Source organism: Ciconia boyciana, chromosome 1, assembly GCF_034638445.1.
Source record: "Ciconia boyciana chromosome 1, ASM3463844v1, whole genome shotgun sequence".
NCBI classification, from domain to species: Eukaryota; Metazoa; Chordata; class Aves; order Ciconiiformes; family Ciconiidae; genus Ciconia; species Ciconia boyciana.
In genome coordinates, this window is record NC_132934.1 from 114,652,959 (window position 1) to 114,675,345 (window position 22,387).

Below are 22,387 nucleotides of genomic sequence, written 5' to 3' on the forward strand. Positions count from 1 at the left end.
GCAGAACACTGATTAACATACTAAAATCAACATCCTCATTAGCGTTTCCATATCAAACAAATAGCTCACTATCGCTATGAAATTCTCAAGCTGCTATTTCCATAATTTTCTCCTGGAATAAGCCATGTATACATCGTAGGTACTTCAGTCACCGCGACCTTTATGCAACATCATCAGAGGCAACATGCAATCGCAAAGCTGAAAAACAGAGGACTCTGTGATCAGTGTCTTTTAGTTATTTTCCAGAAATGCCTTTTTATTTAAGAAACCTACTTTATAACTTGTTCTGACAAATGTCACAGCTGGAGAAATTCTTCCTCTAAGGGAAGATTTACGATCTATAGGATAGTTTTCTTTCTCTGTATTTTTCAGGAGACGGGATTCATCAAATACAAACTGCACTTTGATTTGTGTGCCTGCATGTTCAGCACAAAGAAATGAAATACAAGAATGGGAGAAATTACAATACTTGTTATCTATAGGTAACTTTTTGGCACAGAAATATCATCCGGTGTGATCAACTGGAAAATACTGAGGTACTAGCGTAGAATGATGCGGCACAAACACGATTTCCCGCAGAGAAAACTATGCTTATTCTGTTCTTCACGCTGGCCACTACGCTGGCAGGCACATCAATATCCCAGCAGATGGTTTTGAGTAGGGACTGCCAAAACACTGTGCACAGAAGGCTGCACTTCATGGGAGGATGTCAGCTGAGGAACATCCGTCTCTTGAGAGGTCATGGAACCAGCTGAAACATCGCAGGACATAGCCCAGAGCAGAAGTAATTGTAAGGATAACCTAGTTCAGGACTTGTCACCTCTGAACAGCAAAACAGAAATGAGAATATAACTCTCCTTCCTTGGAGAACACTCCAAGGAACCAGCAGCAACCAAAACCTGTGACGCAGCTCAGTTTTCCTCTGACTGGGCTACAAATGCCTAGGTAGCTAATGGGCTTGTGACTCAAGGCTCAGTTTGGCCAAAGGCCGCAACACAGATCTTCTGAACTTACAGTGACGAGGACTGAGGCCACTTGCGCTTTCAAGTGGGGTTTCAAGAGGATAAGCTTAGTCAGCCTGGAAAGGACAAATACAATTACAAAATCTGAACAAGTACAGTCAATAAGGTCTTGTTTACAAGAAAGCTTCTGAATAACTTCTGTGCTCAAAGTTAAAAGGTTGCTTGAGTTCTTCCCTGAATCAGGACTGAATGCCAAAAATATCAGCCTTAGGGGTGATGAGAGGTTGTCAGTTGACTTCACTTGGATATGGTACCACCTTTTGCAAGCTGTTTTTTTATTCATTAATACACGGGTGCACCTGAAAAGAAGATGAGGGCTACACTGGAAAACATTTAAATGTGTTCTGATCTCCAGGAATCAGTGGTAGGCTGTAGTCTCTCCCTCTGAAATGGACCTGATGCCGCATCCTGAACTCTAGGTGCCCTATTTTTGTCACCTTCTGCTATTTTGGCTGTAGCATTCTCAAACTGCCCAGCCACCCAACTCAAACTAAGGGTGTTGAGCACTTTTAAATCCCCAAAGAGAACCACTGTCTTTGTGGTTTGCATAAAAAACTGAGAAAAATACTAGTCTTACCATTGAAGGATGATGCTTTAGGTAATGGGATACTCTATTCTGAAGTCAAATAGCTGCTGCTGAATTACAGTTAGCCCCATAAGTACATGGAACATTTTAAATCCTGAAGGCCTGTACTTTACATAGTAGAGATTAAGTAATTTTGAACAATATATGTGACAAATGCAAAAAATATTATTTGGTGACTTACAGTTTTAAAATGCCCAAGACAACATTCGAAAGTAATCTGATGCTCACAGTCTCTCTGCTCATCTGTTTGGTTAGGCCGAGTACCATTATTACTGGCAAACAATATGATTTAAAAAAAAAAAAGTCTCTATGCAATCCAACTGAAGACAAATCTATGATGCTTTAGTATTTGGTTTGTATTTATTCTCCCACTTGTGAGTTTTCCCGATTCAGTATTTTTTTTTAAAATCAAAATATCATTTGCTGATAAAAAAGGCATTGTAGCATATCTCCAATGTATACAGTATTTAAGTCCAGTAAATCAGCTATAAATTAGTGTATTTCACATATAAAAATGCTCTTTATGTTTACATTTCAGGCCACAAACTAGTCTCAAACTGTTTAAAGTAGGCACTTAAAACAAGCTGCACTTGGCCAAAAATAATATCCATCATTTTTTGGTTACTGAATAACTCCAACAGCAATTCTCTTGATAATAGCCTTATCAGACCAATATGCACAGCTGATCATCAGGTATTGTCAGCCTGAAGTAGAAACTGAAAATAGCTTCAGTCTTCCTTGTTCTTCCTTATTCCCCTCATTTCAAGAAAAGGCGTAACACATGCTGGAAGACAACAGTTGGGAGTTTTCCCCCAAAATAAGCCCCAGCAGCTGCCTCTTGTGCTTTCGAAACAGCTTGTTGAAGCATTTGCACCACTTGCATGTTCTTACATGGGAAGACCCCCACTCCCACACGCTGTAACGGGCTGCAGCTGAAGCTAAGCACTGATGCAAAGCACTACTCATCAGGTACTACTAACTTACAGGAACTGTTTTCTTTGGTCACGCATTGTTTAATCATGAAACGTGATGGTCCCGAGTGGACAGTATTTTTCTTCATCCTGAGCCATGGCAACCCTCCCAGGTTATTTCAATATCTGGCCGTATGTGTTGATGCAGACCTCATCCTATTTGTCCCTGAGCTGACAGTTTGTTCCAATGGTGCTGGTTGTTTCAACAGGCAGTTGATATCCAGGTGAAGCCATGCAATTATTTCCCTGAATATCCAGGGTAAGGAGGGGGTGGGGGATACTGTATTGAAGTCTGTGGAGTTGGAGTATAAGGTGGAGGTAGGTCAGCTGGGTACTCCATTTCATATTCATAACTGTATGGTGGCGGAGCCACTGAAATGGGAGAAAAAAGAAGACATAGTTAAAAACGTTTTTTTCAGATGCAGGCCCCCAAGTATTTTCTCGTTGACATTCAGACTTCCATACAACAGATGTAAAGTCTCCTGGCAATGCGCTCACTTTTTTTTCAGACTGTCATCATACAGTCACTTTATGTCAATGCAAGTCCTTGCTTATTGCCCTTTCCTTCCCTGCTTAGCCGTGTGCCCATCGACATGTTGTGCTGGTAACAGTGTTTGAGTGGCCATATGGCAGATGATACCAGGGTGATGTGGCAGAGCTAAACTTTTTCAGGGGACGAAGGCTGGGTTTCTATCCGATCCATTCCCTTTCAACCCCTTCAGCAGCAACATGGACTTATGTCATCCCAAACAGACAGCGTAGCGAGGGCTTTTGCTGATCTCCACAGACCTCTCACCCACCCTCTGGATCCCCAGGAGATGTGTGCCATGCCATGCCATGCCATGCCATGCCAAACACAGCTGAAAGCTCCTCACTGCACAGCAGTGTCACATCTTCCAGAGCAAATGCTGGACATCTTCCCAGGATGTTCCCAGGGCTTGGGCTGAGGAAGAACAAAGCTTTCACCTTGTTCACCCCAACGGAGGCATCTAAGGAGAGCCCTGCATTTGTAAACTGGGTCAGGCAATTAGGAAACAACAAAAATATTCACAAACAGCTGAAAACATTTTATCAACTACTTCTAATAACCTTACAGAGGAAGGATTAATTCAGTGATCATAAAGACAGTAAATGCTGCAGAATGATAGCACTAGTCTCTACAAATGTTAAGGTCCAGAGTCTGTTGCTTCTCTGTTCATGTCACCATGGATGCTTTCCTATCCCCCCCCTAGATGTCTCAGGCAGACTGGCAGTGAAATAGCACTTGAATAGAGAGGAAAAAGAAACTTAGGATGTTTGTCATGGGGGGAAGAGACTCAAATCCCAGTGTGCCATGAAAAGCATTCCCCGCTCTCTGAAAACCCGTCTGCCACTGTGGGTGAGGCCAAAGGAAGGGCATCTCCTCGCTTGCCGTTCCTGCCCAAAACAGGTAATGGCAGGGGGGAGGGTTGATCACAAACCCTGCAGTCAAAGCCAGGTCAGTCATTACTCCAGAAGTGTTCATGACAGCGGGGAACACAGAAATAATTTCAGAGCTTCTCCATCCTCCAAAAAACTGCTGCTGCTGAGAGGAAGAACTGCTCGAACTAATGTTTGCACCAGGAACGGGGAGCGTGCAGAGTCAAACTGCCTGGAGGTGGAGAGACAGGGTTGAGTCATTGCAGCAGCAGACTTGGGGAGGGAAAGGCTACAGCCCTGGAGTCTTCATTTTGCTCTTGTTTTTACAGCTTGCAGTGACTATTAGATTCTGAAGTAGCTCTTCGGCAATTCATGGTTGAGAATATTGCAGTTTTCTTTCATTACTCATCTCTCTATGCAAAACAAGGTAGCAATGATAAGGATGATTATAGATGGTTTTAGTTTAACTGGAAAGTAAGAGCATGAGGGAGAAAACAGACACTCAGAGCAGTGGATGTGATAAAGGAACACATTATAAATATTGCATAGCTTGCCTATGAGTATACATAATGCACCTGGGGTTTGCTGCAACTTTTGCAACAGGAGGGAATATAAAGGCAGGGGATCTCTAAGAGTGGGATGAGGGGACTTCATCCATGAAACACCATTGCCTTTTATTACCGTGAACTCTCAAGTTATCCCAAGGCAATCGCTCCTGGATTTGTAATTAACAGTGTCACTGAAGCAGAGACATAGCTGCATTGTATAGACACCGTTAGGGTCAGCTTCGCTCTTCAACAACATGGCCACTTTCTCATGGTGGGGAGACCATACAAATGAGCCTTGTAGACCCCAGCTGGCTTGGTGCAGATCTACCTTTGGTGCTCCTGTACCCCAATCCTAGACTGGCGTGAGTTGACAAGTGTGGTGCAGAGAGTGGCTCTGCACAGAGCTAGCTCAGGTACAGCCTGAGGTACCAGTTCCCACTAACTATGGGCACAACTGCACTGGAGCAGACCCATGAAGGGTCCCCTGGGGTGCCCCAGAGTCTGTGACAGCTTATTAACTCAGTGCCAGATCCGACTTAGGCTCTGTGCCTCCCCTGGTGTTGCTCTGCACCTAAAAACCATTACATGAAAACAACGTAAACCCACAGACAATCCTGCATTGAGCACGTCCAACACTAAGCTAGAGCTAACAAGCACCATGAGATGTCAGCTAACTTTGACCAAGGCACAACGGGCATCTCTGCACCATGCTCCAAGTGCCTACCAGTTCAGGCACGGTGCCAGGCGAATGCAGAGAGCTAGCTCGGATCCAGCACTGCATGCCAGCCAGCAGTCCCTCCTGGGACACACCGCAGAGAACGCCGTGCAAAGACGCCTGTGTGCCTTTGTAGAAGTCGTCTGGGATCCCGCAGCACCCAGCAGGGCTTGTGAGCTCTGGCCGAGTACCAGCCAGCTCGGGCTGCATTAGACTCCACGTGGCACCACTCGAAGCCTTTGCGCTATGATCCACAGACCTTATTGTCCAGGTTTTCCCCTCTCGGTGGTATGCTGGGCCCCCATTATATCAGACAATGAAAGGGAACTGACTGCACGTGAACAAGGGCAAATACAAGAACCAGAACACAAAAGAACCGATCCATTGCCAGAAAGCCCCTGGCACAGGGAGAAGGTCTATCCCGCACAATGCAGCACCACCCTGAGCGAGGTCTCAACGTGCTACTGCGGGCACCCCAAGTCATACAGCTGTGCGAGTATGGCACCCTGCCAGATCTCATTAGCCCACTGAGTAGCTGAATAAATTAGCCCAGACAGAGAGCTGCACTGACGAACACTGCGCACGCTGAGCTGTCTTGCATTTCTCAGCAGGGAGTCGTGCCGTTCCCCTCCGGACTGAGAAGAGCCGGCTGCTGTATTCACATTCCCCATTTACTGCAGAGCTGCAGCTATCCAAAGACACACTTCTACCATGAACGCAGGCACTCTTGCAGGCGTGTCATTTCGCGTCCTTACCTGGGTACGTGCTGATAGTGTTGATGTGCGTAGTTCGGATGACCCCTACTCGAGTCCCACGGTTGTTCTTCATGCACATGCAGATACAGATGGCAATCCCGGCAATCACTCCCATTATAAATACTATACCAAAAACAATTCCAGCTATCGCTGTGCCTCTGCAAGGGGAATGGAAACATGCAGTCAGTCTCAGCCAAATAATGTTTACAAACCAAAATTATTTTCTCAGGAGTGGGCCTCATTTGAGAAAAAAAGGGCATATTGATTACTGAAAATGCTGCAAATTTTGATCCATCGGGGCATCTGAATAGAAGAAATGAAATATCTCCAAGACCAAAATGAGAAACTCTTTCAAAGTCGCCTTTGCAATCATGCCAGATCACTCTGCTGATTTACCCTATGTTAAATCCTGCCATTCCAGGGCTTTCTGAATTTAACAACTTTTAAGTATTACCAAGAATAATTTTTTCTCTTTCCCCTCATCACAGCAGACGTTTTTGTCCTTAAAGGCATTGGTATGATTTTCTTTTGAAAAGAAACGGTAAGTTATCCCCAGTAATATATTCCAGAAGCATCCCAAAGCGCCTGCATGCTGTGCTTCCACCGGAATGGTTTTGTCATTGTTTTATCTTAGGTCAAAAAGTCCTTCTGCTGTGCTTCTGAGCCCACAGATTAAGGAGAGGCTTCTCTTCTTGAGAATGAGCAGCAAGAAGCAAAGCAAATGCCCACTCTCACACATCTGCTGCTGCAGCCAGCATAAGTATTTGAGGCTTAAACGATTTCTTTTAAAATGGTCCAGAGGAAAGAATTTAGCTCAGCCCCTGAAGTAATGAATGAGACTTTCCTTGAAATTACATAGAAAAAGGAAAGGAAGCCTTATTGCACTGACACATGGGAGAAAAACCTCACCAAGAGGCACTGAAGAGCTCCCAATAATACTGAGGGCAAAATCAGCCTTTCTGATGAACCCTAGTTCACTCAGGTTTGTTGTCAGGCACAGGCAGTGAAGCATGTGTTATATGAAAGATGGTATTTATAACCTGCCCTTTTATGAAGAAAACCCAGTGACTTGCCAGAAATATTCTTACTCTGTGCATCTCTTCATCTTCCAGCAAAGATTTCAAATAGCAACCTTGCTGGCAACTTTTTTACTGGACATTTTAATCAATCCAAACTGATAGTTTGTCAACGTGAATAAGCTCCACTAGGAATTATTGCAATGTAGAGAATAAAACAGGCACGGCAATACTACAAAGACAAATATTAAAAGGAGTCTAAACCATAGCTTACCTTCCCCATACAAGCATGGGAACACATAGCAGGCCTGACTTTCAAAATGCTGATAGCCTATTGGCTTCCAAAAAGTCAGCAGAAGTCAAGATGGACTCAATATTTGAAAAATCAGACGTCCTATCTGGGAACGTAAATATGAATTTAAGAGCTTGGTTTTAGGCCCCAACTATTCAGGAACTTGGCCAAGATTTGCAGTACAATTACTGAATTGTATAGCATAAGTAAACACAGACAATTTGCTGTCTTACTAAAATACACTGCCAGGGAGCTAAATTGCTCTCTGCTGTTATGTAGCAATGAATGAAGAGTGTGCAAGGAAAGTAAACCTGTTAATATTTTGCAGAATATATAAAGGCCTAATTTACAAAGCCCTAACTCATGGCACCAAGCATCTGGCTGTAAAACCAGTAGCTCCAAACACTGATGTAATCAAGTGCTTTGGTATTAACCACCCTGAGAAGCTGAGAAACACCTCCCCACCCCCTCCACATGCCCAATAGTTTGCATCTAACAAAAAGACAGTCGGATGCTCTTGGAAGATGTGACCAAGAGACCTCCAGTCTTCCCATCCTGCTCTCTCTGGGAACATTACCTCTACCTTGAGAGAAACTGCCATATGAGAAAACAGTTTGATTCAGGAGACGCCTTAACACAATACTCTCGTCATTCCAAAAAGTTTTCTTAAAATATCACAATTTAAAAATCAGGCATAATGCACGGTACCCCTATTATAAACAACAGTGAATTGCTACTGCTTTTGCTACATCCATTTAGTGGATGAATCACTGTGCCCTTCGCTGGGAGGGCTGCATTGCAGACTCACAGGGAACTCCATTATGCTGAAATAATCCCTCTCCCAGGTGGAAGAAGCAGAACCAGCCACTGCTGACCACTGGCCTTTAGGTCCTGCATTGCATTTCTGCTTTGTGCACAGTCCACTGCTGCCCAGCTCCTGCATCCCAGGTACGCTCTGCCGGGCTGATCTGCTCAAATCCCAGACACCACAACAGTTTCTTGCACTTCTAACCAGCTGCACCCTGAGGAAAACCCAACCTCCATCCTAAAGGCTGACAGAAGTGGGTAACACGCAGCGTACGTTACCTTCCCAGTGCTAAATTAAGATTTCTGTATTAATAAAGCCCACTTTGAACACGGTTTAAATAGAGTTTGTCTCAGCTGTCTCCAAAGGCAAAGGTGTCCCATTTGTTCCAGAATCGGTTGGCCAGATGCCATTCGGCCATCTGCCCTGAGCGATGGGTTGCACTCTTCACATGCTGGTGCCTACCGGACACCCCAGCCTCACACCCAAAGCCCACTCTCCCCTTCTGCATGAACAGCAACTGCTCCAAAGCAATATCGCTCCACTAATTTAAATGATGATTCCATGATACTTTACGTAAGAAGTAGAAGTATTCATAAGGAAACGAAAAAAGATGACAAAAGGTCCGACACCATCTTCAAAAGGAGTTTCCACCTTTCCTGAGGTATTAAGCAGATACTTATACACCTGCCAGCTTGCTTCGGGTGAGAGAACTGAGATCCAAGGTCTCACTTGCAGTCCTATAGCTTTTCCTAGTGACTCTTTGGTAGTGCTGGCTGACTGGCACTACCTTGCCTCTGCAAAGGAACAGTGGTAGGGCACCACACAGCTGTAGAAAGCCCATCTGTATCTGACTGCATCTGAAATTCAAAAAGGGCTGAAGTCCACTGGCAAAACTTCCAAGCTGGAAAAGGCCTCTCAGTCTAAATGCAACTATACTGGAAAACAAAAACCACTTCTGTTGGGCTAGCAAACCTGGGTCAGTAAGCAAAATAAGGAATATCAGCTAAAGAATTCTTTTGCTGGTCCCCACCATAGCTCCTGTTGGTATAGCCACGAACCAGAAACAAAAATGGTCACCAAAGAAAATATTCACCAGCTTAGCTCTGCTGACAAAACTGGTAAGTGCAAGTCTTACTCATGGTTCTGAAATCAGGACAAAAAGCAGTTTAAATAGCTAGACCCACCGCTGCTCGTGGATTCAGGTTTTCACACTGCAGTGGTAAATTTAGACCACCTATGGATGGTTACGCAAAGAGAGCCTGAGATATGGAGCAGAAGATGTAGGTCACACTTTAAATCTGGTTACAGCCTGACTAAGTACCAGCAGAAAGGTGCTTGCTGGTCTCAGTGGGCTTCAGATCAGACCCAGTGCCACGCACATGAAACTGTTCCAGGAATCGAGTCTATAAGTTGAAAAGGACCTGTGTGAAAGGACTTCAGGAGATGTACTCTCCCAAATACCTATAACACGGTATATATAACACTACACCACTCTCTGATGGTGAGTCAAAGCGTAAAACGATCCTGATTCAGAGACCTGCAGCCCCTGCCACTCACAATGGCCCCCGGTGTTTTAGGAGCACGCTGCCTCTAAACATCAGGCTGCACCTTCTCAGCACCAAATCCTGGCAGGACGACAGTCATGCAGTAGCTGTTCTGGGCACACAGCACAAAAATAAACGCTTGTTCCTTTTGTGGAAAGCCTGTGGTACGACCAGAACATACGAATTAAAATAGGCATGTATTTTTTATAAAATGGTGAAGTTTCTCTTCATGCTATTAGGGATTTTTTTAAAAATAAATATCCTATCAATAAATATCCCTTATTTTATATTAAACAATGCTTGCTTTGCCTCTCTTTCTCTCACTGATATTTTCGACTTCTGTGTAGAGACACAGAGTGATATAGAGATTTTTCATGCTATCACCACAGCAGAGCTGTTCAAGGGAAAGTGCCTAAGAGAAAAAGGACACTGTAAAGCAAAAGAAGACCTAGAAACCACACAGCAGCACATAGCAACTAGGAAGTCTGAAATAAAGCGAAAACTTTGAAATGGAACAATTTGAAGGAAAACATTATGCAAAGTCCTTTACAGAAGCAAAACCAATGAAGAGAAAAAGACTGCCACAGAAAACAATGCACAGAAAAGTAAAGATGGAGACGGGGAAAAATAATTTTAAAGCCATGGAAATGTCAAGAGAAATTGTCGGTGCAAAAATCAGATATTCAAAGAAGCAGCTTTCCACCTGCTTTTAACAACACCCCGCTGCAAAGAATATAAATCTCATTCACAGCTTAACATTTCTGGCCCAGCAGAACCTTGTGCAGGGATCAGGCCGTTTGCCGGGTGGCACCAACGCCTTGGCAATGTTGGAGCCAGGCAGGGCTCTCACCACTCTTGCAGCCGGCGTGGCTGAGGTGCCCGGGGTCAGAGAACCCATCCCTTGGGGGAACCGGTAACTTGGGTGTTTTACACAAGTGGCAGAGGTATTGCCAGCGGTTGCTCCAGCCTGTGACAGCTAGGCTTGAGACGACTGGAGAAAAGGAGAGAGACTGAAGAGCAGCCCTGCTCCTTCAGGTCTTAATGAGTGGGAATGGAGTTCATATAGTGGCCCTTCCCCCTCCAGAAGGCTACTAATTTGGGATTTAGGCAAGCAAAGTGGATGTCAAATTTGCTCAAGACGCATACTGCCTCCGTGGTCATCTCCACTTTGGGGACAGTGGATCTTGGAAGCCTAAAAATCTTATGGCTCAATAGGTTAGTGTTTCCTGAAGGAAGAATGATTACTGAATAGGCATCAATTTTTAAATGCATTGTCAAAATTTGGGAACCAGCTATACATGGCCTGCACTGCTGTATGGCAGGGACTTTGTAGTCCGTTGGCCTCTGTTTTTCCTTCTTGGGTTCTGCCCTAACTTCACACGTGGTATGGTGTGGAGCATAAATCTTTGCCGGGGAGCCTAGTTTATTAGTACAAAACTGCAAAGAAAAGAAAAAACCTTTCAGTCAGCTTTTCCTGAAAGCGCACAGACTGTAATGCAAAATGTTTTAATCCCACTCCACCTCTGCTGCCCACCCAGGGATCCCCAGCAAATTGCATGTCCCAAAAACTCCCCAGATCACTGCGGCCAAGGGATGCTGCGCAGCATGTCCCCCTGGCCTCCTCCTGCCTCTGAGGTGTCCTCAGCATGGGGGCACGTACAGGTCTGGCTCCAGTTATGGGTCAGGGCAAACCAGGCGAGGCACGGAGGGACAGATGCCCGCCAGCCCAGCCTTGCTGCACCACAGACCTCCAGCCACATCCTTACGTCCCCAAAACCCTCTGTCTGCGGCTTCCGTTGTCCTCCTCCCTCATGTTAGCACTCATGCCTCCACACCTGCACCTCCTCAGTGCGCCAGGGCAGCCCCAGCTGCTGGCACCGTTCTCCGAAGATGCCGTGGGGACAGTTTCCATTTGCACATCCTCCCACGTCCCCACCGGGCAGCAGCCCTTGCCCCCTGGGTGCCTCGGAGGGAGCGGGTGCTGCCTGGTGCTCTGCTGGCTGTGCCCACGCCCCCGACTCTTCAGCTTTGGGTTGTGCACCCTCACACCCCTGCCCTTCTTGCATTTGTTGTCCTTCACAAGCAGGTGGTTTCTCTTGATTCCTGATTTCCTTTAGCCCTTTCCCTCCCTGGAACACCTTTAAAGGCTTTCTTAAACTGGAGAAGCCACGAGGGGCAAGTAGCCAAAAAGACGCCTCGGGAAGAGCATAAGAAAAGGGAAAAAACTTTCTCTCCTGGCCTCCTTCAATGATTTGCAGCTCAGCAACTCTCTGACCCAGACAGGTTGGTTTGTTTTTTAACTGTATCAGTCAATGGATTTCTCCTCTGCAAACCTGCTCAGCCTCATCCTGAGCTCATGTAAATTTTAGCATCCACAGCCTCATGTGGCGAAGAGCTCCCCAGCTTAATTACGTATCCGAAGAACTGTCTCCTCTGGTCTATTCTGAACTGAACGCCCAGTAATTTCACCTGAGCCTCCCAGCTCTCAGCTCGTCAGATGCCAGCTACCCCTTCTGCACTGCCCATGATTTTACAGACCTTTAGCATCACGCCCGGCAGCCAACTCCTCCCCATCCTGCAGCAGCCCCGTCCTACTCGGCTGTTCTGCGCACAGGGACCACTTCATGCCTTTGATCACCCCGGCCACTTGTCCTTGCACTTTTTCTCATCCTCTTCTGTTGTCTTCTGAGAGCTGCAGCAGAAGCACGTACAACACAGAGGCACAATAACATTTGCTGTTTTCTTCTCTGTTTTCTTCTTAAATAATCTACAGTATTAGATCTGTTTTTTCTTGACCGTCAAACAGTCGGGAACTAAGGTTTTATGATTTACCATAATACCAAGTCTCATTTCTGAGAGGTAATGTCAGCCCAGAGCCCATCAATTCATGTGGGAGTTTGGGTTGTTTTTCCCTGTATGCATTACGTAGTGCTTATGGGCCCTGGATTTCCTGCCGTGGTGCCTGGACTCGTGTCCTCTACCGGAGGACACAGGCTAAAGCTAGCACAGGTGAACTTAAGCAACCAGTTTTTCCAAATCCCAGCTCACTCTGTAATACTGTATCAGTGTAGAAACTATCACTGCAGAAGTGACAGAGCTCCGCACCTGAAATGCAATTATATTGGCATAAAGGTCTTGTCATCCTGTAATAGCTCACGTTAGCAATTTTACAGAAATTTGACCGACTATGGCAAGAAGTTGTTAGAAGCATGTGAAGATCAGTATTCCCACTCTGCCTTCGCTATATTTCATTACCATATTACTGCAAGAAAGACGTGCCATTCTCAGTCTTCACTTTGCTCAGCTGATCTCTTCCATCTCATCATCTTTCCTAATTTCCAGTACTTCTTTAGTTCTCCAATTAATTTATTGCCAACTCTCTGTATCTATGATTTGCTGGCACTGCATCTCTAGAATAATATTAATAATAATGCATGCAATACACTTTGGAATACTACTGCTAATACTAATAAACACCCTTTAATTTTTTCCCCTTTCAGGCATTCAAAAAGAAGCTGATAAGGGATTTTTTAAAAGTCATTCTCTGAGATAAAATAAAAAAAATCAATGATCTTTGATCTTCTGATCCAGCCATCGACGTTTTGAAAAATGTACTCTTTGGATTCTTCATCAGACTTGATGTTACTTGGAGGGAGGGGGTGTTGAGCTAGTAATTTAATTTGGTTGGCAAACCCCGGGTTACTTGGACTGTCAGCAGAAGTGCAGCGGGGTCACGTGCCATTTTCTCCTGTCTCCGCCGGAGTAGGCAGACCCGTTCTGGGGGGTTTACCCCTCTCCACAGTTGTCCCTTTATTTTCCTAAGGACAAAAGCATGTAGTGAGTGATCCTCTAAGAGACTGGCTTTGCTGTCCAGGGCATTTGGCTTTACGGCTGGGGTACCTTGAGAACCCCAGGGCAAAAGCTGATGGAGGAGCCACTGAAGCAGCTGGGGTACCCCATGGCTGAGCCAGCAGCCTTCTCACCACAGCGTTTTGCAGCCCTGGAATGCAGACACCAGGGTAGCATGGACTGAAAAGCCATCCAAGTCAGGAATCAGTTAAATAGTCAGCTAGCTGCTGCCTCCTGTTTTAAATGAAATAATTAATTTACAGAGTGGCAACTCAAATGGACCAGGTTGTCTTTGGGGCTTTATTTTGCAAGTTGTACTTAGACAAAATTCCTGCTACTACTTCCTTTAAATACCCGTTTTACTGCAGGGAGGAAGGAGATGATTGTCTGTTTCCGTAAACAAATCCCACCTGCCTGTTAACACTGGGTACAGACTGTACTTGAACAGTATTTCCCTTCTTTTGCTCGTACTCGGTTGTATTTCAGGTGTGTTGTTAATGTTTAATTCCTTCCAAATAGTTTCCTCCGTGCCGTTGCCCCTCCACCTTGTTATATTTGCAAGATTATTAACTCAAGCACCAAAATACCCTGAGTAGCAGCTGTACAATGAAAAGGTGGTGCGTAATCATCCCAGTTCCTGACCTCCCTCCTCCCAGCTCCTTGTGGACAGGTCATCACTTTGAGACTGCCCCATATTGTTAAGCTACGTCATCTTGCAAAGGGTTAAAGGATAGTATGTTCTGTCTTTTAGTATTGCCAGTGCCTGAGCAATAGGGTACCTTCTACAGCTTGTTAAAAGGCTGCTGAGCCACTGAAGCATAACTGTGGCATACTTGCAAAACCAGAGAGAAAATCGTATGACTGCAAACCAAAAGGATATGTAATTACAGCTTGTTCTGGTTTGGGCTATCATTGGACAGACTTTTCAGACAACTTGCCTTTTGAGAAATATGTAGACGTTTTATGCTTACTTCCTTTATGCCAAACCATATGCTTTTCTCCCCAGCACACTGCCGGAGATGCTGCCTGGCCAGTAGTGCTGCAAAGCGCTTCAAATAAGCGATGCTGGAAAGGCCAACGTAGCTGCTACAGTAAAGGGAGAGTAGAGAAACAGGCTCTTCCTCTAGCTGGTTCCCAAACTGCTTCCCCTGCCTGTGTATGACAGGCCTGAGATCTTCCCACCACCCCAGACAGAGAGGGTAGAAGGAGGGATGGCATCACTTCTACCCTGCTTAAGACTCAGTGCAGGGCTAGCTCAGAAATAATTTTAAGGACAGAGGGAATGATGCATGAAATACAGCTGGGAGGTGCATGCGGCAATATAGCAAACACAATACTTGATACGCAGTGGTGTTATTAACCGATCACGCCTAAGCAAATACATTTTGATCAGTCCCAGCCTGTCCAGCATTTTCATCAGACTAATATGTGCACACACGCAGATGCTGGTTTTGAAACACTGAGTCCATCTGTCTGGCAGTTCAAAAATCTCAGAATATTGCCAGAATGTGAAACACCCCCCCAACAATGCATATTTAAATTAAAACAAGAGATTAAAAAAAGTCAGAAATACAGAAGTAAGGGGGGGGGGGGAAGCTTTTTTTTGACCTTTTATGTGAAAAAATTCCGATTAAGATATTGCAAGGATTCCAGTTACCACTTTTCACCCTCATGCGGTCCTGCTGCTTCCCTGTCCTTGTTTTGCAGCAGCTCCTCTCGCCCCACCTTTCCCTCTCAGACATCCTGTGCTGTTCCCTGCAGTCCTGACCTTCCCTCGCTCTGTAATGTGCTTCACATGCTTCCCTGGAAAGGAAACAAAAGCCATAATGCAATTTCCACTTTCCAAAACATTCCTCATTGTGCTCACGAATCCAAGGCCCAACCTGACGCTGACTTAAATAGAAAACTATGGCACAATTGTACCTAATGTAGCCTTTGCTTTAATTTAGGGATTTTTACTCTTTTCATGCCTGCAGTTTGCATTGCTGGCTGAGTCTGCCATTTAAAACACTTTCTGAATCAACAGCAACGGGAGAGGCTGAAATTGCTGCCCAACTTCCAGCCCTTTGAGCAGCAAAGCGTGAGAGGTCAGGACGATATGGTGGGCTTCCAAGAAGACCACAAAGTTAGTAACCCCCAGTTACTAACTGCTCACTTTTGGCAGCTGGGTTACTGGGTACAAACACTTAGGAGAATCCCAGGAATATTATCTTTCTGGTAATTCTCAACATACTCTTTCTGACGGTGATTTTATTTATACCAGCTTCTGCAAACACTTGACTTCGCACGGTCCATGAGCTCAGCGCAGGAGAATCCCGCAGCTCCCCTCCTGGGAAGCTCTTGCTGTAGGAGCCTGATTTACTATTCCGACTTCTGGACCTCTTGCCTGTCAGATCCTGAAATCTCTGAGCAATCGACAGTCAAACCTGCCTAGTTTTACCCAGGCATGCATCTAGAGTGTATTTTTACCCAGCCTGAAGCCAAGCCTGTAGAGTCACGGTTGCCAGAAAGGTTGATAGTTCGGCACCTTTTAGCATGTCTGCTGCCTGCTTTGAGCCTGTACAAACCCCGAGGCCAGCCACGTGTGATGTGATTTTGATGTGCCAGGGAACATCCTGCACAGGGCTGTTTTTTGGTCTATGAAACAAGTCAGCAGGCACTAAGGGAAAGGGCCAAAAGACAGGGCTCTTAACTCTTGCTCCGTGAGGCAGAGGAGCACCAAGGCAGGATGGAGGTGACCCACAGATTAATTAATTTTAAAAGAGAAAGAACTGTTCTGGCTGTTATGAAAAAGAGCAGTTCCTCATGATTTCCAAGGCAATGGGCTAAACAGAGAAGTAAACGTTAGATATGGAAACCAAAGGAGAGCTCTGCCACGCTCCAGGACGTCTTCTGTGTCCTCCCTTCATTTTCTTGCTGTTGGCCTTGATGTCTGTCTTCATAGTTTCACACCACTCTGCCCGTTCCTATCAACTTCACTTGCAAAGTTTTGCATAGTTGAAGGCTGGTGCTTACTGTATTTAATCTTCTCCACACAAGACTGTCTCCTTCTCAACAGCCTTGTGTGTGCCATCTAGCCACCACCCTGAGCACTGCAGCACAAGCTGTAGTTGCTGGCAGAGCTATGAGCATCCTCTGCTGCCTTATTTCCTTTAGCTGGAACAAAGAAACCAATGAAAGAGAATGAACTGGTTGTTGGCAGAAAACCTTCTGCCCCTTAACATGACAACCACACCTTTTTATTGCAGTTTCTGAAAAATAACCACAAAAGCAACAAAAAAAATAGTAGTAGCACTCTCCTCTCTGTGTTTCATTTGGGTGGCAGGGTGAAAGAGGACAGGCATTCAGGTGACTTTCCCCAGCTGTTGAGAGCTGGGACTTGATTCCTGGACAAGGCATCCTCCAGGCTTTCCCACAAGCGCTCACCCTGGCACAGCAGAGACCAGGACCGAGTGGCTCAGGAGGGCAGCTCTGGAAAAGACTTCTCTTGCCCATTCCTGGTGGCAGCACAAACTCATGCCAAACTCAACTGACTGTGTATCTCTGGCTGAAACTCAATGACTGAGTGAACTGAGGTAACAACATGTTATTTCCCTGCCAGATAAATCCTTTCCATGACAGGGTTGTCTTTGAGAAGCAAAATGCCACTGAATATAACTCTAAGACAATGTTATTATCTGGTTTGCTAATGAGAAACCTGTTTGTATTGTGTAAACGTGGCTCTTCTAGGCTGCAACCCTGGACCTTCTAGGTTCCCCTCAGGGGCTTCCAAAGACGGCCACGGTTCAAGCATTCAGTCTCAAAATACTCTAATGGAGGCAAAATCCCAAACTTGGTATCTTGCATTCAGTCCATGCTTCATAGAAAATTGCATGTTGCTGACTCAAGATCTCCTTCCCAATTGTGGAAAAGTTGAGGCCAACAGAAACATTTTTTTCCTTCTTGGTGGTCAGCTCTGAAGACAGAAATAACCTAGATGCCAATCTAGTAGCTTATGTAAATTGCTAAGTAAGACATATTCTTAATATTGAAAGATTTCTGCCTAGATGCAACATAGCCCCTAAATAAACACTTGGTGAATCATTGCAAAGAAGTGCACTACCAGCTCCTGACAGAGACGGCACAAGCCAAATATGAGCTTTCAGAGGAATGAAGACCACAAACTGCAGAGGGAGAAGCCACCAAGCAAATGCCACAGACTAGATATTACAAAACTGATTGCAGCTCTTTCTTGTGCGAACTGAACTGGAAGAGCATCACAGAGATCCTCATACCTGAAATGCTCCCTGCTCATTCAGCCCATTGTTCAGGAATCCATCATTCTCCCTCAAGGGGGGATCACAGATCTTCCTCTGGCATCCTAGGATATATCCTCATCACCTATTTAAAAGTTGCGTGGGACCTCAGATCATCCCGAGTAACTTCTTTTCAGGAACACACTGTTTCTTCATAAATTGCCTCTCTGAAATAAGTACTGTCTTGGGAGAGATCAGTAGACACCTGAATGCAGCAACACCAGAAGAGCAAACCATATTTATCCACAACATCACTGGAAAAGTATCCGAAGAGTAGAAACAAATTGGAGGCTTTCCCCGCTCCCCCGCCCCGGACCTTCTGGAAAGACCAGCAATGCTCCTGCTCCTTTTAATGGAATGTTGCGTGGACACCAGCGCCGTGAGGGAGGGAGCACCAGGACCCACTTGCTGAAGCAGTGTCAGGGCTGGTGCCAGTTACCTGGTGACTACATCTGCAACTAGAAAACAGCTTTGATGGCAACAAGCCAAGCCCCTTTCAGTTCCTGCAAAGCTCAACCCACGTGACACGCAATTCATGGTCCTTTCCTAATTAATAGTGTTGTTTCATTTGTACTCTTTCACTGGCATTAGTGAGGTATAAATTACTGCCAGAGCAGAAGATTATTAACTCTTCTTTTCTTTTTTTTTTCTTCTTGGAAATTGAGGGAGGAAGAAGGAGATAATTTTGCCTTTTTACGCAACAAAGAAGAGGAAGATTGTAACCAAAAACCCTTTTTCACAACAACAACAAAGTGAAAATAACATAGAATAAGACAAAGCAATAAAATATCTGAAAATGAACAGATGCCTGCAAACAACACTACTTTATGGACCTGAAAAAAAGGGTTTTGACTTTTTCAGAAATCTGATTCTCAGAACATAAACTGTGGCCCCAAAATGAATTTATGATTTATTACATTTCAACTCAAATTGGAAGATTTTACTGCTCTTAGAATTCTGCCTGTTAAAGAGACAAATGAAAAAGACGTAGGATTTTTTTGGACATTGAATAATCTGAAGTGGTTCCAGGAAGATCTGGGAGAAAAAGACTGGATTAAGAGATTAAAAACCCAGCATCATAAATGATTTTATTCCATTTTAAAAAGAGAATCATAAATTATGTGCATTGCCTGAGTAACAGTGCAATAGCTTTTTAAAAAGGCAGGGCTAGCTAGTACTGTATATTTTGAGTCTAAATAAATCTATCTGGGCTTTGAATTATCCAGCACAGGGATTTTTCCCTCATATCTTCCAATAAAAATAATAAGACATTGAGAGTTTAATTTTAGAAATTCTGGAGCAGAGTGAAAGAAAAAAAAATGTTTTTCATCTTCTCTTTCCATCTTCTTCTTCTAATGTACTTTAATATTCAACTCTTACCCTTGTGAAAGCAATAAAAGAGCCTCTTCTGCATTCTTTTCTGCATCAGATTTATAGCACCGAATCCATTTTTCTTTCTTATTCTCTCTTCCCAGGTGCTGTGTCAGAGCTTATGAGGACCACAAACACCCACTGAGTCTAAGCCAGTGGACATTCTGGCTCTAAGTCACCATTTGCAAAAACCTACAATGAACTTGAAAGTATTTACGTAAGTCTTTGCAGGATTCAAACCTTATTATGTAGCGTAAGCAAATTATAGTTTTAGAGGTTTGGAATACCCTCGTTAAGCATGCATGAAGTGCCATTTACAAATGTAAAAGGAGTTAAGTGCTTGGGTACATGAATCATTTTATGTTTCTGGAGAAAAGGACTATGAGTCAGAAAACTAAAAAAACCTGAAAATTAAACTGTAGTTACAAAAACATGCTGTGGGTCTTACAGATTCCATAAAATGATGAAAGTCGCTTTATCTGAAGGCAGCTATGCTGAGGATGCAGAAGTCACCGCATGATAAAAACGTGTGCACACGCTACATTAAGTAACGTTGAGCGAGATTTGACCTCTTCCACCTCAGGAGCTGTTTGGGGGCTGGAGAAGAGCCAGTTACTGATGAATCAGCAATAACTTCCCTTGCAAGTGCATGAAATCCTCACTCATCTGGCCTGCATTGGCTGGGACGAAGGACAGGGAAACCCCACCGAGCAGCGAGGGAGAGCAGACCGAGGACCCAGTCCCATTCTCCCCTTTCCCAGGAGACGGGACATTGCTTATTCCTGTAGAGGTGTGCAGAAGAGACACCCCTTTGCCCTGGTCCCTTCCTCACAGTTTCGCTGTCACTTTACCTTGCTTTTTATGCTAATGAGATGTAGCAAATAAAGCGCCCTGATATCTTTAGGCACAGAGCCCAATGCCTCTTCCCCTCCCATGCAGGGAAGGTAAGAAGCGCCCTCCCCAAGGGCCTCGCTTGGAAACCTCAGGAATGCACTTAGACATATGCTTAGGTTTAAATATCACACTCCCAACAAAGTCAACAGACTTCATGTGCTTTGCTGAATAAAAGCCCAAATCCACTGTCTCTCAGACAATTAAAATGTTATCCTTCCATTTTAGTTTTGCCTAAGGTAACAGCTTTGACATTCGCTCGACTATTTAAAAAGAAACGCTCCGCTCCCTCCTCTCGGAAACATGAGGAAGCCTGGCAGAAGGCTCTCCCATGCTGTGATTATCACATTTGACAGTAGTTAAACACAACCGGGATCACCAAAGCGCAGCCAACCTTCAGGGGTCCTTTGCCATACTGCACGCTCTAGTAAGTTCGTGCTCTTTACCAGGGCTGAGCGTTCATCCTGGCTCTGTGAAACAGTAACGGCATCTGCAAGCCAGAAGAGCTCATATCCATGCAAATACCTCTGGCAGCAAAAACAGAGATGTAGCGAAGATCTGAGCTATTTTGACAGAACGATCTGTAAACATAACATTTTGCAAAGTTTTCCTTGGGGCTCTAAGTACTGCTGTTATGTCACAACCTGTTACGAATCTAAACTTTACACCATTTTGTAACAGTGTGAAGGAAGTGACTGAATGCCATTACATGGCTTGCAAAATATTTAACATCAAAAGCATCCACAACCACTAAACCACATCCTAATACAGTTTTCATTAAGATACATGCTCATGGGGTCAATTTTTTTTCCAAGTGTCACAGTGCATTACAGTCACTTCAGACATACGTGCAGAGCAGGCAGGTCGGTCAACAGTGCAGTGAAGTAATACAGAAAAATGTTTCCCCAGGAAAACGGACCGAATTCCATCCCTTGGCATAAGCGAACCATGTACCCCACCGATTAAACACGAGTTACCCTCTTGAACCAGGAGATGCACTTCAGCCCTCAGTTGACAGGAATGCTGTGATACATGCAAGGACATACACTCTGCCACGCAGCAGCTCCCCAAAACAACTCCAGTCTGAAAACACCATCACTTAAGAAGGGATCAAAAAAGCTATTTCACAGTTTTATACCAAAATGGCATATGCAGGGTCAATTTAGAAACGCATCACTAGAATTAACACACTTGTAGAGGAAGCTTGCAAAAGAAAAGATTTTCAACGATCAGAAGAGTATGGCTCTGAAACAGCTTTCCAGTAGATGCAGCAGGGGTGAGCTACTTGAGAGGTGTGAATATTGAGCTTGGCACATTTATGAAAGCAATCATGTGATGGGTTGCCTGTGATAGCAGAAGCCCGGTCGCAGTGACCCCAGAGTGCAACGCAAGCAAAAGTTCTGAATTCAAAGCTAAGCTGCAGTAGGTTTAAAAAAAAAAAAGCAAAGACATCAAAAGGACTCACGTCTCTCTGAGTCAGTGCTAAGTCACCAAAGCTCTGGAAAAGCTCTGGGCTCAGAGATTGAGAGAAGGATCTAATTAGCAACCTCCATTCCAAACTTCTCCAAATTTTCTGAAGCTGCTGCATGCATCGACTGTTCCCATACAAAACACAGGAACACTTTCGTATTAAGCAAACGTTTAGTCCAGCACAGATATTTTTATCCCATCAGGACAAACGGAGGTGAGATAGTACCCTCGGGCAGGTCTCGTCACGCCATGGGAGTGGCATTCTTGGTCACCTGCCTGATGGTACCAGAAGCATGTCATGGACCAGCCAATCTGAACTGCCAACTCAATTAAACTAATTGTACTGTACAGCAAATTTTCCAAGGTACAAAGTAGAATTATGCTTCCCACCTCTGGGGAAGACAAGTGGTAAATGAAAGAAGAACAGAGTGATGTGAAGCAAAAAGGCAAATAGTACAATAAAGCAGAGAAAGCAAAAAATGAGAATCTAAGAGCAATTATATTGAAGAACCAAAGAGACTAATAAAAGAAAGAATTAACTGGTCCTCTCTGTGCTGCTGAGGATCTCTCCTTGTGGCTTTCAAACTTCAAAGGCTACTCACACTCAAACAGGCAGAGTTGAATGCAAAGGTCCTGACTCAACAAAACACTTCATCACTTAAGAGTTGAACGTGTGTTTAAATGCTTTGTTGCACTGGGACTCCAGCGCTTAAGAGGAACGAGGAAAGCAGGAACAGAAAAATAAGCGGCAGTATGTTGGACTTGGCAGAAGCAACAGAATGCACTGCGTCTAATACGTGACATGAGCTGAAACGGAAGGAGGCTGGGAACAGAGTTAAGAATTAACAGGGTTTTA

General features: G+C 44.6%; 1 protein-coding gene across 3 annotated transcripts in view; it reads right to left on the minus strand.

The window, feature by feature from the left end:
- Positions 1-255: 255 nt before the first annotated feature.
- Positions 256-22,387, minus strand: part of CYYR1 (cysteine and tyrosine rich 1) — a 59,332-nt gene continuing 37,200 nt past the window's right edge. For 2 of the 3 annotated variants that reach the window (XM_072844758.1, XM_072844740.1), the window contains 2 exons: positions 5,996-6,153; positions 256-2,951 (listed from right to left, as the gene is read on the minus strand). In XM_072844758.1, the coding sequence (XP_072700859.1) occupies positions 2,818-2,951; positions 5,996-6,153 (292 nt within the window). In that variant the 3' untranslated portion in view covers positions 256-2,817. The other variant, XM_072844749.1, reaches the window with a different exon arrangement.